We start from the raw sequence: 15,741 nt of genomic DNA, 5'->3' as shown, positions 1-15,741 counted from the left end.
GAAATAAAGGTTATGGTTTGTTTTAAAATGAATGCAGTCTTTGAAAAACGTCTCATATAGAGGTCAAAACCTCGCAACGAAATCAATTAATATGGAACGTTTTTAATCAATAAGAACGGGACATTTCAAATCACAAGGAGCAATTGTGAGAAATAACCATTCTAGAACAATCATTTGATCTGTTTCATTCTTTGACTGTGTGGCTTCCAGAACCAGGGGTCTTTGAGCCTGCTGCGTACGATTAGCCAGCCTTGCCCGCCGCCGCATATGTCAAAAAAGAGGGAGCGGGGAAGGAAGAACAACCGTTTTACTTTGGCACATGAGGTGGCGGGTTTGGCTAGGTCGCATGTGTGTCCGCACCCCCCTGAGTGGACGAGAAAGAAAGGATTTCTCGGAGCAACCCCCGAGAGTTTCGCTCGTTATAGGACTTGACCAAACATCTCACGACACGAGCTGACTACAGTCATGCAGCACCAACAATTCTCTTCTCAAAGTAATAGGGAGATCCTTTTCTAGTTAGACTTCTTGCAATGAAAGAACCACCCCTTCCTATTTGTTTGTCCTGTCAGATAGAAAGAGAGACCCCAAGGAGCCTTCTTTACCACTTTAGGGGCTGTAGAGTGAACGTGAAAGTCGGTCTATAGTCCACCAGTTCGTATTTCGTTCATTCCATCGGTATGCTCCCAGGTACCTGTAATTGTGATCCGTTTGCCAGAACCAAGGGGTCTTTCTGTGGAAACCTCCACGAACAATCGTCGTTTTTTGATGGTTTTTCCGCTTCTCACAGCTGCTCTTTCCACACCTTCGGATTTTCCTCTGCAGGGGCCTTGTGCAGTAAACCCCCTACGGGCGGTCGCCCGTTGTCAAGCATTAGCAACCGCTTTCGTTTAATCTTTCCATCTGTTTAGAAAAAGGGCATCGATGCACCCTAACTGCAAGAACAGGGTTCGCTTCCAGACTGACTTGCTTCTTTCCTTTGTTGTTACAGTATTAGCCACCGCAGAACCAGTAGTAGCCTACCCCTAAAAACTAGAAAGTCATTGCCATTTCCCCCGACAGATCAAACTTGGAATAAGAGCTCTGTGAATGGATTTGAGGGAGAGGAAGAACGGTTCTTAGCATATTGCTAGCAGACCTATGTGTTCTACATTTTTGCGTTCGAATTTCAAAAATGTAGAACACATTTTTGTTCGAATATCAAATTTTTGTTCGTCCTTGTTTTTTTTTTTTTTTGTTCGACTTTCTCCATTTTTGCTCGACTATCATGTTTTTTGGTTTGTGTCCCATTTGTTGCTCGAATATGGAGTTTTTTGCTCGAATTTCCCATTTTTGCTCGAATTTCAGTGTATTTTTGAGTACTCAGGGTTCTCGCACAAAAAAAGTTCTCATTTGATCCCTCTACTATATATATATATATATATATATATATATATATATATATATATATATATATATATATATACTAGATTTATGAGTCCGTGCATTGCACGAGAACTCATCCGCAAACATTATTGGTGTCTAAACTTACACGTGAAGTAACGATATTATAGGAAAAGTGTCAAAAAGTACTATTGTGGTTGAACTAGTAAAATATGTTTTTTTGTAAACAATACACATTAGTAAAACTTTGTATTTTTTGTAAAACATCATTTAACGTAGCAACGAAGCGAGTGACCATCTTTATTGTTTTGTCTAAATATAAAGTGATGAATAAAAATAAAGAGGAAAATAAAGGGTTGGATACGAAATATTATAGAGACGGAAATTATATTCTCTGGATAAAAGTTGCACTTTACCATTAATTAAAATGTGAAATGCTAAGGTTAAAAATATAAGTAAATTGTGATGTTAGACAAAAGTTTCAACCTTGTAGAGATGGAACTTGACAAACAGCACATGCAAACGTAGAATTAACATAAATTCAAATATGAATGAGCATTACCTAAAATAATCTAATACGTGAAACATGTCACAAATCAGTCTTTAGAATGAATCTGTAAATATAATTTGTAGAAACAGCATTTATTCTTATTTAATTGTACCAATAACCAAACACAAAGTTCCCCATTTGAAAAACCTACTTACTATGACTGCCAAAACACTCTTTGCAAGCTTTGTCTAACCAACTGCCAATCAAGTACCTGCATGATACAAAATTTTCAAACATGTTTCAAGTTTACAGCAGCACACTAATATCGTTAACATGATTGAAAATGAATTAACAATACATTTTGGAAACTTTTGACTCGTTTGACTTGTCCAACCCATTTGACCAAACTCTTATCTGACCCGTTTCCTTTTTATCCAAATTAAACACGTGACCAAATTAAGAACATATATATAAGCCAAATCAGTACATTAGACAATACATGGAGCATAAACGAAAGGGGTTACCTGTATATTAGGTATAAGTCTACTATCAGGAACAGGGTAGGCAATATGAAGAACCCCAATGCAACCATCAAAAGCAACACCAAGGTCTTCCTAATCCATCAAGTCTGCGTTGAACAAATGAAGCCTCTCTTATGCGTTCTCCAACTTCTTCCAATGACCATTATGTTGCTCATCACCTACGAACGATTTAATTTTCCACTTAAAACAGTTTAAAAACAGACTTAAACAAATACAATAGTATTGAATTGGCATAAACAATTTACATACATACTTTTAAATTTCAACAACAAATAATTAACTGTAAATTTTTGCAACAGAATTCATGGTATTCAAAACACATAACTAAAGTGCACAAAACAGTATGAATAATTTTACCATTAAACATCAAAACCGTTTTACCACTTAAGCTCGTATCATTATCTTTCAACCAGCACTAAATCTCTCCATCAATTAGGATGATTCTTTCAAACATATCAAACAATACAGATTCAAATTTCTTGTAAAAACACATAATATAGCTGAAGAAGATGAAAGAACTTCTACTTCCTATGTACTTTAATCGTGATATTCATCATGAAATTGGTGAGAACCAGAAATTAAAGTTATAGCAGAACTGATGAACATAAAACAATATCGTTAACCTCGTTAAAAATGGAACCAATAAGAGTAAATCGATAAATAAATAAACATAACAACTAATAAGAATAATTCACCTGCAATTCATTCATTCATAAATAAGTCAGAAACATACAATTTTCATACTGTAAAAAAATTTAGGAGAATAATTCACCACTTTATATATTAACAATTTACAAAAGTAAAGTGTTAGCAATTAGTCAAAAAAATTTCTTTTGACCAATCTTACAACTTACGCGGTTGCAACAATGGGTACAACACAAGCCCAATTTTAATGTTGATTTGGATTTGGATAGACATTAATATTTCAATGACACACCATAAGTCGTTAGTTAAAACATATTGTTTTGTGATTTGTCACTCATTAACTATCTCAACAAATCCATCACGTTTAAACCTCTATCAAATTAAGACATGTTTAGACCATCCCTGTTTAAATTTGTTACCTAAGCACCTCACCCAAGCGACCCACCCATGTTGCAACCTTTAATATTGATTGTAACTATGTAAACAGAGCAAGTCTGTGTATTCTTCCCTAAAGTCAACACATCATGTAAGATATAACAAAAGTGACAATTAAATTATCAAGTTTGAACAAACATACCTTATACGATTAAATATTTAACATTTTAAATGCCCCTTTAAGATCACCAATTATAAATTAATCTGCAACCAAGTCAATAACAAACATATCGACATTGACGACTAAATTTATAATCACATAAGAGTATAAGACTAATATAAAAGGAAAACTTTAAATCTTTATACTATAATTCATTACATCCATTAATTCATTAAGTAGCAGTTCGTCACTCATTGTAGAAACATGAACTTAATAAGAAATTAGAAAAACAAAAATTAGGCTCAGATATATGTATAAAATCAGGGAAAAATACATGATTCGCACTGGTTGCAACTTCCAAGTTGCCATGCCAAGATACGACCTCATGTTTCCTCCTTCATTGACTTAGTTCCCAAATGTTAATCGTCATAGCCGCAAGCACAAAGTAAAGAGTAAAATAGGGGCAACTGAGATTTGATATAAGGAGTAATATTCTATATTTAGCGACAGAAAAAGGGACTCGGAAATGTGTATAAAATTTAGCAAGAAAGTACTGGCCGCCATGGTTGCAACTTTAAAGTTGCCTTGCCAAGATACGGACCGATTTACTCTCATCGCTCAACCCAGACCCCAAATATCCATCATCAGACACCCTGCTTTTTCAAACCTTCTTTTATGAACCTCGTTGATCTTCATTGAGAGCTGTCAAGAGCATCATTTTTCGCTTTGATCGACTACAAACATAGATGGTAGCATGCGGAAGGACGGTAGCCAAAGTCGCTGGACTGGCAGCCAAGTCCGAAATCAGCACATAACCTAGTTGACACGAAACATAACAGGTAAATTATAACTTAAGTAAATGTGGGGTAAATTATGACTTATTCACAAAAGTACCGTGTCGTTGCTGTACAATATTACTTTTAATTACGACATGCTAAAGGGATATTATAATATGTTGCTCTTTACCTCAAATTAGGATGCCTCAAATACGATAAACACATATTGGCAGACCTGAATAAGCATTCAACAATAAATTAGAATGCTACTCAACATAGACTACAAACAAAGAAATACGGAGTAGTGAACAAACCACCAAGTCATATTAAAAGAGCAAAAAATCGGCACACACAAAGAATCCTAAACTCACCAAAATTCTAGCTAAACCTATGCCGTTTTCAACAATGTTTCAACGGGACACCAATATCTTTATAAATGTGAAGCTTAATCATATACAAAAACAGCAACAATTAACATTTTATGCATAAATTGGTATCAAGTCATAACGCTTATCAAATCACCATATGTGAAAAAGTGGGTATTACAAAATAAGAATGATACAAAGACGACCACAGGCATATAAAAAAAGTATAATAAAGGTAATAAGCAACTTACGTTTTCTTCGTAGAGGATGAAATCGTCGTGAAAAATGACTGGTGTGTCGTCTTTTGTCACCTACAAAAAACGATCACAGTTCTTGTGTTCACTTTCCATCTCTTGTTTCACATCCAAGATTATGGCATTTCGATTTTTAAGCTTTTTAACATAAAAAAAAACACACAATTTTCGACCGCAACTAAGAAACAAAAAACAGGTATGTGTTCAATATATTATGCAGAATCATAATATGTTATGTTAAAATATATTATGCAATCCATCAGCTGAGAACCTGCAATCCGGAGCCCGATGTTAATACTTATCATGACTGGGATTTAAAACTTATCAGACGTTAATTTGGGCATACATATAAGATTTTGGTCATTACCGATTTAACACATATTAAGAAGTGGCTGCTGGGGCAAAACTTTTGCCTACTGCTTCAGAAGGTTGATTCGGTGTGTTACGTTTACAATCAATAGTTACAATACATATTTAGCAATAGTGGTTAAATCCAATCTATTTGATAGGTGTTCGATAACATATAAGTGGAGTGATGTGGTGGAGCAGTCAGTATTCTTTGTAAAAATCACCCATACCTGTTGGATAATCAGGACATACAAATGTCAATACGAACAATCTTCCTCACCTACTTAATCACATAATAAACAAAAGATAACTAACAATGAAAAAAGGTATGTCAATCGAAGATAAAATACCGTAAACTAAACATAAAATCAATCGAAGATGTCAATTGATTAAATCAATTAAAACCCTTAAATATTTCCATCGAGCTGAAGCAATATAAACCATAATTTCTACTGTAATAGGAAAACGATAAAATCAAGCGATGAAATCAATCAACTGTAATGCTATTACATGTTTCCATCGAAGAAAGTACCATAAGAAAAACCCTTAAATCTTTGATTTGATTTGACGCTGGCATCTTCGTCACTATATCAACCGAACACCCTCGGAACCACCATCGACTCAAAAGCCCCAATTTTGATGGCCATTTTGTCAGGAAGATGTCAATCGAACAAAGAGCAAAACCCTAAGGCCTTTGTTTTCACAGTCAGTGCATCGCCAAGATGTAGATTAAACAAACGGAAAAGTTGGTGAAGATTATAGTGATTGAAATTAAGGGACGAACACAGCAAGAAAACCCTAACTTTATTAGTTTTTTCGAATGAATCGATTTAATTTTAGCTTGAGATTTAGGGTTTGTATTGGATGGGTTGTGGAGACGACGCAGGGATTTAGGGTTTGTATTGGAAGGGTTGAAGAGACGACGACGGAGGATAGATGAACGATCGGTTTGGTTTTTTTTTTTTGTTTTTTTTTTTTTTTACAGCGTGGCAGGATTAGGTGTTAAGACCCTATATAACCGTGCTGTGACGTCACAGGCCAGGCCAGATTGTCCACTTTTTGGCCAAAAAGTGCAATCTGCCTTTGACGTGGCAGTGTCACCCTCTGACACCAAAATAACCCTGACGCCCCCTCTAGTGTCAAATAGGTCCCACCAGTTTTATTTTTCTTTTTCTTTTTTATTTTATTATGCATACAAATTATATTACATATAATTAAAAAATATATAAAAATTAACCATTACATAAAAAATTAACCATTACATAAAATTAATCATTACATAAAATTTAACCATTACATAAATTTAACCATTCATGGTGCGGAATGCGGACGAAAGGTTCCAAATATGCTCAACTAGATCATCGGTTAGTTGGTCGTGCACCGTCCTATCTCTTATTTCTCGGATAATAACGTCTTGATCCCGTCCTCTATTCGGTATCCGTTCCGGACGATTCTCCATATCTTCGGTAATGAACTCTTCCTCACAATCACTTAACATAAATTCTTGATCCTCCAAAATCATATTATGTAATATGATACAACAGTCCATAACTCTCCGCATCTTGTTTACCGACATAGTGCGTGCTGCTAACCTTAAAATATGAAATCGACCTTGAAGAACCCCAAATGCCCTCTCTACATCCTTTCGGGCACTAGCTTGAAACCTAGTAAACTTAATCCTTGGATCATCTGTCGGACACGCAAAACCTTTGACTAGAGTAGCCCAGTCAGGATATATACCGTCAGCTAAGTAATAGCCTTTTGTGTACTGATTACCGTTTACCTCAAATGGTGCTAGTGGAGATGTTCCCTTTTTAAGTTTATCAAAAACATAGGATTGATTCAAAACATTTATATCATTGTTGGAACCCGCCATTCCAAAAAATGCATGCCAAATCCACAAGTCATACGAAGCAACTGCTTCAAGCATAATGGTAGGTTTCTTGTGGTCACCCCTAGTGTATTGTCCCTTCAAAGCAACGGGACAATTCTTCCACTCCCAATGCATACAATCAATACTCCCGAGCATACCCTTAAAACCATGTTTCTCTTCATGCTTACTATATAAACGTTGAACATCGTATGCATTGGGAGATCTCATGTAACGTTCTTTGTATAATGTAATAATACATTTACAAAAGTTATCTAAACAAAGTATTGAGGTTTGCTCACTCATTTTTAAATATTCATCAAACATATCGGCGGCAGTTCCATACGCCAATTGGCGTAGAGCTGAAGTCATTTTTTGCAATATTGTAAAAGTCGGCCGACCGATAGCATCAAAACGTTCCCTAAAAATCTAAAATGCTCGGGGGTATCATGAGAATCGAAATTAGAAATACCTTGCGATATTCGGAGAAATAGTTCAATTCGCATACGAAAACGCCTTTTAAATTTATATGGCGGAAACACGGGTGTGTCACTAAAATAATCCTTCCATAAGTTTTCTCCAGCTTCTTCACGATTTCTTGGAATATAAATTCGTGATCTTGGAACACGGTCGGATTCGACTTCGTCATCATCATCTTCTAAATGTTGAATTAGTGCAATAATACGCTCGTCTTCTGAATCGGAATCGTAACTAAGTAAATACGATGTCATTAAAGAAAAATAATTGATGATGAGAGAAAATTGTATGATTTAATTGATAGAATTGAAAGAAAAATAAAGAGAAATGGTGTGTTAAAAGTGTAGAATGAATGGGTTTATATAGATAAAAATATATAGAATTTTAAAAAAAAAAATTGAAAAAAACTCAGATATAGCCGTTAGCCAACGGCTTAAATTTTCAGCCAATCAGAAGCCGCCACGTACTCCTGACGCTGCTTCGCCCACCCGTGAAAAAGTTGACTGACGCCCCTCCCGCGTCAGCCGTAACGCCCCACTAGGGGCGTCAGGGGGCGTCACCCACTGCCAGCGCGTCTGACGGGACCCCTATTACGCCGCGTTAAAAATGGTCTAATGGTAATTAGGAGAGGGACATGTCACCAAATGAGATTAGGATTTACTAATTGATTGACACATTGGATTCTATTTCATGATTTATAAGATGTAAAAAAAATAGAATAGATAATAGAAATAGATAGATAGATAGATAGATAGATATAGTGGTAGGATCAAGGAGGAAGTAACCAATCGGGGGGAAGCGGGCGGAAGCAATTTTTTTTTTTTTCGTTTTTTGAAAAAACTTTGTTCACGAACATTATATATTAGATGAAAATATGAACATTTAATAAAGACACTTTGTGATAAATGTTTTTATTTTGGCGGGAAAACGCTCGAAGAAGTAATATATAAAAATTATCGTGTTTTTCGAGCGTATGTTGAGGTATTAGATATTAGGGTTTAGATATTAGGGTTTAGAAATTTAGGGTTTAGATTTAGGATTTAGATTGAGTTTTTAATACGAACGGTTTAGAGTTTAGGGTTTAGGGTTTAGGGTTTGGTGTTTTGGGTTTAGTCCTTAAACCCTAAACCCTAAACTCTAAATCGGGCTAAATTTTACTTCACAAAACATGAAGAAAAAAACGTTAACATTCTTCACGATCAATATTATCTTGAATGTTATTTTTGTCGATTGTTTTCCCGCCTAAATAATAACATTCATCACGAAGTGTCTTTTCTAAATGTTCATATTTTCCTGTGATCTTGATGCCTGAAAAAAAAATTCCAAAAAAAACGATACACAAATAGTTGAATAAGTGGAGACACGGTAGTGGTTGCATATATATATGTGCATTTACGAGATAAGTCAAACCCCATGATATGTGCATATATATATATATATATATATATATATATATATATATATATATATATATATATATATATATATATATATATATATATATATCAATCTGCAGGAGATTGACTCAATCTGCACGAGTTCCATGGGTTCTCTACTACCTTTGGTTCTCCATGGATCCTCACCATATATATATATATATATATATATATATATATATATATATATATATATATATATATGGTGAGGATCCATGGAGAACCAAAGGTAGTAGAGAACCCATGGAACTCGTGCAGATTGAGTCAATCTCCTGCAGATTGACAAATTTTTTTTACAGAATGACCTTTTTTTTCTGTGCAGATTGACTTTTTTTGCAGTTTTTTTTTCCTGTGCAGATTGACTTTTTTTGACAGTTTTTTTTTTTTTGCAGATTGACTTTTTTTTCTGTGCAGATTGAGTCAATCTGCGTGCAAATTGACTTTTTTTGTAGTTTTTTTTTACAGATTGACTTTTTTCAGTTTTTTTTTTTGCAGATTGACATTTTTTTAGTGTGCAGATTGACTGTTTTTTTTTTAAAGCTTAATTTCCACATAGATTGAAATTCAATCTATGAGTTCTATGGTTCTCTACATACTTTAGTTCTCTATGGATCCTTTCACTATATATATATATATATATATATATATATATATATATATATATATATATATATATATATATATATATATATATATATATATTAATAATTTCATTTATTGCATATCCATATATAATTTAATGTTTTGTGTACAAATAGTTTTATACTCTAGCGATACACAACTATTCCCTCCATCCCAAAATTATGGTTTTGTTTTTTTTTTAAAGGCAAGAAGGTAATTTATTAAAATAGAAGGAATATACAATTTTGAGAGCTCCTACCACTCAGATTCATACACCTCCTATCATATATCGCAAATCTAAAAATACTCACTATACAATATGAGAAAATTACAAGAAACACAAAACTATGGAGACGTCGTCAGGAGATGTCACTCCCCAGCAATCTGTCCCGAATAAAAACGAGGGATGAGATGAAGCCCGTACTTAGGGGAAAACCGAGCCGGGAGAGATAACCATTTCAATACCGGATCAAAACCGACGACAAAGAAATAGCTATCTCACCCATTTATAGCTACATAACTACTCGAAATTTACTGGAACAGGGTGTAGGAAAAGTGAAATAATGTAAGAGAAAACTTTATTACTCAAGTGCACTTGATATGATGCTTTCCGAAATCATATTAGCCAATACCTCACCTGTCGTGTGTCACCCCGTTTAGCAACAAAGGATTTGACAACCAAATGTGCCAATCCGGCTTTTCTTTTTTTTGATCTATTACGAATCCACTCAAAGCTAAGCAATTGTATCTCATTATAAATCATGGCAGTAGTTGTGGATTTGTTGCTAAAAGTGACCGAATTGCGGTTTTTCTAAATCACATAACTCGTGACCCACTGAACGGCTTGCCAAAAAGCTTGAACTTCGTGTGAGGTTATAGCCGGATGTTTTCCTTTAAAGGCAATGGATGGGTCGACCTGGTTCGGTGGTGGCAATGACCACCAATTAAAAATCCGAAGCCAAATTTCCTTCGCTACTTTACAATGGAAAAGAGCATGGTCAATGGATTATATTGTCATCTTAAATTGGACACCTAACTGTCCACAAGGTCGAGTTCCCTCCCCGAAGAAATTATGGTCGACCAAGTGCTCGGTTTGAGTTTAGGTGGTATTTCCCAAGCATTGTTTAACCCCCCATCCTCACCGTATATACTTTTAATTATTTTTTCCCAAAGGGATGATTTATCACATTTAAATCTACACCACCATTTAGCTAGTAAAGCACGATTTTTCGCTTCTAAGGACCCTATATTTAACCCCGATTCGAAAGGTAATAACATAATATCCCATTTTTACCTTTAAATAATTTTATTTGTGCTTTATTATAATTTGATAAAAATTATATGAAATGATTAAATTATAAATGTACTTTTTTTTTATCTCTATCAGTTTCATGAATGATTGTAAAATACAAACAAAAAAAAATATAACTGAAAGTTGAAAAAAAAAATTCAAAAGTTGTTATAAAAGTTAAATTAGATGTTAATTTTATTATTATTATAGATATTGTATAGTAGATTTTTTGAGTATAAATATGTGTGTTATGAGTTTATAAAACACACTAAATATATTCTCTCATATTCTCTCATATTCTCTCTATATACTTATTAGTAGTCTACAGTCAAGAACTAGACCACTAAAGGTAGTTATAAGCCTACTGAATTATAACACGTTATCAGCACGAAGTGCTCCGTATAATCAAGGTTTATCTAAGCAAGCACACGTCACTAATCAAGGTAAGAAATTATCTAACTTTTATTAACTTCACTAACATTTATATTTATGTTATTTAAGTTATATATGGTCGGTTATACTGCCTGAATTATATTTCTGTAATCTAACTTTTATTAACTTCACTAACATTTATATTTATGTTATTTAAGTTATATATGGTCGGTTATACCGCCTGAATTATATTTCTGTAATCTAACTTTTATTAACTTCACTAACATTTATATTTATGTTATTTAAGTTATATATGATCGGTTATACCGCCTGAATTATATTTTCTGTAATCTAACTCTTATTAACTTCACTAACATTTATATTTATGTTAATAAGACCTCATGATTGTACGCAACACGTCATTTGACAACACGGTACTTTATGTACGCAACACGTCATTTGACAACACGGTACCATGGGTCGAGATTAATTCCGATCAATACGAATACGATGGGGTCTTTATATGTTATCTAACATTTATGATTACTTATGCAATTAATCATTATTTATTTCATGCATACTAATATTTATTCTTAAATTTATAATCTTAAAAGTTAAAATAAGAAAAGGTAGTTTGTATTTTTATTAAAAGTAAATCTTAAAAGTTAAAATAAGAAAAAGTAGTTTATATTTTTATTAAAAGTAAATCTTAAAAGTTAAAATAAGAAAAGTAGTTTGTATTTTTATTAAAAGTAAATCTTAAAAGTTAAAATAAGAAAAGTAGTTTGTATTTTTATTAAAAGAAAATTTAAAAGTTAAAATAAAAAAAGTAGTTTGTATTTTTATTAAAAGTAAATCTTAAAAGTTAAAATAAGAAAAAGTAGTTTGTATTTTTATTAAAAGTAAATCTTAAAAGTTAAAAAAAAAAGTAGTTTGTATTTTATTAAAAGTAAATCTTAAAAGTTAAAATAGAAAAAGTAGTTTGTATTTTTATTAAAAGTAAATCTTAAAAGTTAAAATAAGAAAGGAACATAAGTTCCGAATATATTCCTTTTTTTTTAAACTGAATATGTAAACGATTAGTCAGCCTATAAAATTGGTATAATATGATTTATATTTTATTTGATAATATGAAGCAGGTTATGAAATCAAAAGTTGTGTATACCAAAACTCTACCTAAGTTGTTGAATATATTTTATTATTATAATATATATGTAGTCGTAAACTGGATATTTCTCGTGTGAGTTATTAACACATTAGATCTATGAAGTAATTAAATAGTTGTGAATATTATTTTATTCCAAAAAGAAGATATATATATATATATATATATATATATATATATATATATATATATATATATATATATATATATATATATATATATATATATATATATATTGCAATACTATGATCTGCTACTCTCATGTTATCATATTGTGGTATACTGTTTTAACTTGTATGATTGTATAAACCGACTACATATGAGCATGTTATAGAACATATTTGTGTCTAGTTATCTTCGGATAGAATAACTATTTTTGAGTCTTATGCATGATGAATATAATCATTGATTTACGTTTTGTATTGACTAGGAATATTCTATTTATGGAATGAATATTGATGAATCATAATCATTATTTTTTAAGACAAAGTATACTTGGTGTATTTGATGTATGCATCAAGTAATTTTATACTTATATATGTATATATGTATATATTGTGATTATATATGCTACATGGTTATGGTTGCTACCTTGTAAGTTTTTAATTGGTCTAACATGAAACTTGGAAAAAGTGGTTATATTAATTTGTTATATCATGACCTATGTTATTATTAATCTAATTGATTAATAAGTTAGTGGATTAGATTGGCATATTATTTTGTGATCGGTGTACTCTTTTAAACTCTCGCCATATACATGATTGTATGTGCTATACACTGATGCAATTTGATTTTTTTTTTTTAAATCACGATAAATTGCATGTTGGATTATTTTAATATTTAATGCATAATTGATAATCATCATGATCTTTTAAGATTAGAAATATATTTGATCTGTACATAAATTAGTTGTATACTTAATATGCATATCTTTCAAGTGAATATAATTCACAGACCTTTGATATATTAGATCGATTTACATGGTAATTTAATATTTGAAATGTTACCTTATATTTGATATATATTATTTTATGCAAAAAAAAATAAAAAAAAAATAAATAAATTATGTGGAGTCCAGTTTTATGATGATTAATTGGGCTTATCATGACTATTGCTACTAGGTTACTAGTACGATTGTTGAGTCGCTTTCTAATGCGGTTCTTTCTCAGATTGTAACTTGTTTGCAGATAATGGTAATATACACACTATGATCAAATCTAAGAAATATTTCATTGATTTAAATCAAATGAAGGAATTATAAATACTATATCAGGTCTTGCAAACTTGATATAAGGAACGGAAAAGACAAAAATTCATATTACCAAATGGTAAAAATTTTCTGATAAACAATGCCTTGTTTTCTCAAAATCAAAGAGAAATTAATTGAGTTTCTCTGATATATATATATATATATATATATATATATATATATATATATATATATATATATATATATATATATATATCATAATGGATATGATTATCAGTAAATGATAACAGATAATGAGAAATATCTATGTAGCACCGAAAAGCGCATATGATGAAAAGCGCGCATATGATTAAAAGCGCATATGATGAAAAGCGCATATGATGAAAAGCGCAGCGCATATGATTAAAAGTGCATATGGTGATTAATAAAAAGCACATTGAGAAAGAATCACCAATATTTCTTGAAAGAATTCAAGGAAATATATATGGACCAATTCATCCATCATGTGGACCATTTTGATATTTCATGATTCTAATAGACGCATCTAGCGGATGGTCTCATGTTTGTGTGTTATCAAGCCGTAATATGGCATTTGCAAAGTTTCTTGCACAAATTATTAAATTGAGAACACATTATTCTGATTACATCATTAAAAGGATGAGACTTGATAATGCTGGTGAGTTAACATCTCAAGTATTGAATGATTATTATATGTCTACAGGGATTGTTGTTGAACATCCAGTTACTCATGTGCATACACAAAATTGGTTTAGCTAAATCAATAGATAAACGCTTGCAGCTAATAACTAGACAATTGGAAATGAGTACAAAACTCTCAATATTTATATGGGGACATGTAAAATTACATGATGCGACATTAATTCGCATTAAACCAAGTGCAAGTCATAAATATTCTCCATTACCAACTTAATTTTGGTCGAGAGCCAAATATTTTCCATCTTAAAATATTTGGTTGTGCAGTGTATTTTTAATTGCACCACCACAATAAATGATTCCTCAAAGAAGGATGGAAATATATGTTGGATATGAAACATCTTCAATCATAAGATATATTGAACCCATGACGGGTGATGTTTTACAGCACATTTTGCTGATTGTCACTTTAATGAAACATTGTTCCCTATATTAGGGGGAGAAATGAAAAATAAATAAAAAGATGCTTCATTATGTGAACATCAATTAAGGTATATAGAACTCGCACAAAAGAATGCGAAACGAAAGTTCAAAAATAATGCATATGCAAAAACTTGCAAATTAATTACTGTATGCATTTAAAGATACAAAAAGAGTGACTAAATCATATATACCAGTAGCAAATGCTTAAGCTAGAATTGAAATTCCAAAAGCTGGCAATAATGTCACTCATGAGTCTTCGCCACGTCTGAAACGTGAAAGACAAATTGGTTCCAAAGATAAAAATCCTAGAAAAGAAAAATCAGCTGATAATGAGGTAAAAAAAAAGTGTTCAAGAAGAACCACAAATCAATATTCCTTCTGCAGAGGATATTGATAAATGTAAATACATAAATTGCAATAAATTATGCAATATTATGGAACCGAAATGAAATAAAAAATCTTGATGAGATATTTTCATATAATGTTACAATGATATCATGAATAAAGATGATGATCTGGAACCAAAATCTGTCATTGAATATCAAAATAGACATGATTGAGCTCAACAGAAAGGAGCAATACGAGCTGAATTAGAATCACTCAATAAAAGAAAAGTTTTTGGATCAATCGTTATCACTTTTAAAGATGTGAAACGTATGGGATATAAATGAATTTTTATCCGAAAAAGAAATGTGCAAATGAAGATACAAGGCAAAACTAGACTTGTAACTCAAGGTTTCCCACAAAGACCAGAAATGAATTATGAGGAAAACTTATCCTTATGTAATGGATACAATTACTTATTAGATACTTAATCAACCTGGTAA

The 15,741-nt window shown here is 32.0% G+C and overlaps 1 protein-coding gene and 1 long non-coding RNA gene across 2 annotated transcripts; both read right to left on the bottom strand.

Moving 5' to 3' along the window:
- Positions 1-3,638: 3,638 nt before the first annotated feature.
- Positions 3,639-6,289, bottom strand: LOC139899042 (uncharacterized). Its single transcript, XR_011777284.1, has 3 exons — positions 4,985-6,289; positions 4,559-4,603; positions 3,639-4,408 (listed from the first exon to the last, which is right to left on the bottom strand). It is a non-coding gene; the product is annotated as an uncharacterized lncRNA (long non-coding RNA).
- Positions 6,290-6,638: 349 nt separating this feature from the next.
- On the bottom strand, positions 6,639-7,936 carry LOC139902356 (protein ALP1-like). The gene is made up of 2 exons (XM_071884994.1): positions 7,678-7,936; positions 6,639-7,567 (listed from the first exon to the last, which is right to left on the bottom strand). The coding sequence occupies exons 1-2, from the start codon at positions 7,934-7,936 to the stop codon at positions 6,639-6,641; spliced, it is 1,188 nt and encodes a 395-aa protein (XP_071741095.1).
- Between the last annotated feature and the right edge of the window lie 7,805 nt (positions 7,937-15,741).

The sequence above is a fragment of the Rutidosis leptorrhynchoides genome, chromosome 3, assembly GCF_046630445.1.
Source record: "Rutidosis leptorrhynchoides isolate AG116_Rl617_1_P2 chromosome 3, CSIRO_AGI_Rlap_v1, whole genome shotgun sequence".
Classification (NCBI taxonomy): Eukaryota; Viridiplantae; Streptophyta; class Magnoliopsida; order Asterales; family Asteraceae; genus Rutidosis; species Rutidosis leptorrhynchoides.
The sequence above is the reverse complement of the archived record's forward strand: the minus strand, read 5'-3'. Positions and strand labels throughout refer to the sequence as shown.

Coding starts and splice junctions, on each gene's coding strand:
- LOC139902356 (XM_071884994.1), bottom strand. CDS start 7,936: ATGACATCGTATTTACTTAGTTACGATTCCGATTCAGAAGACGAGCGT. Junction 7,568..7,677: donor ATTTCTCCGAATATCGCAAG/GTATTTCTAATT, acceptor AAATGACTTCAG/CTCTACGCCAATTGGCGTAT.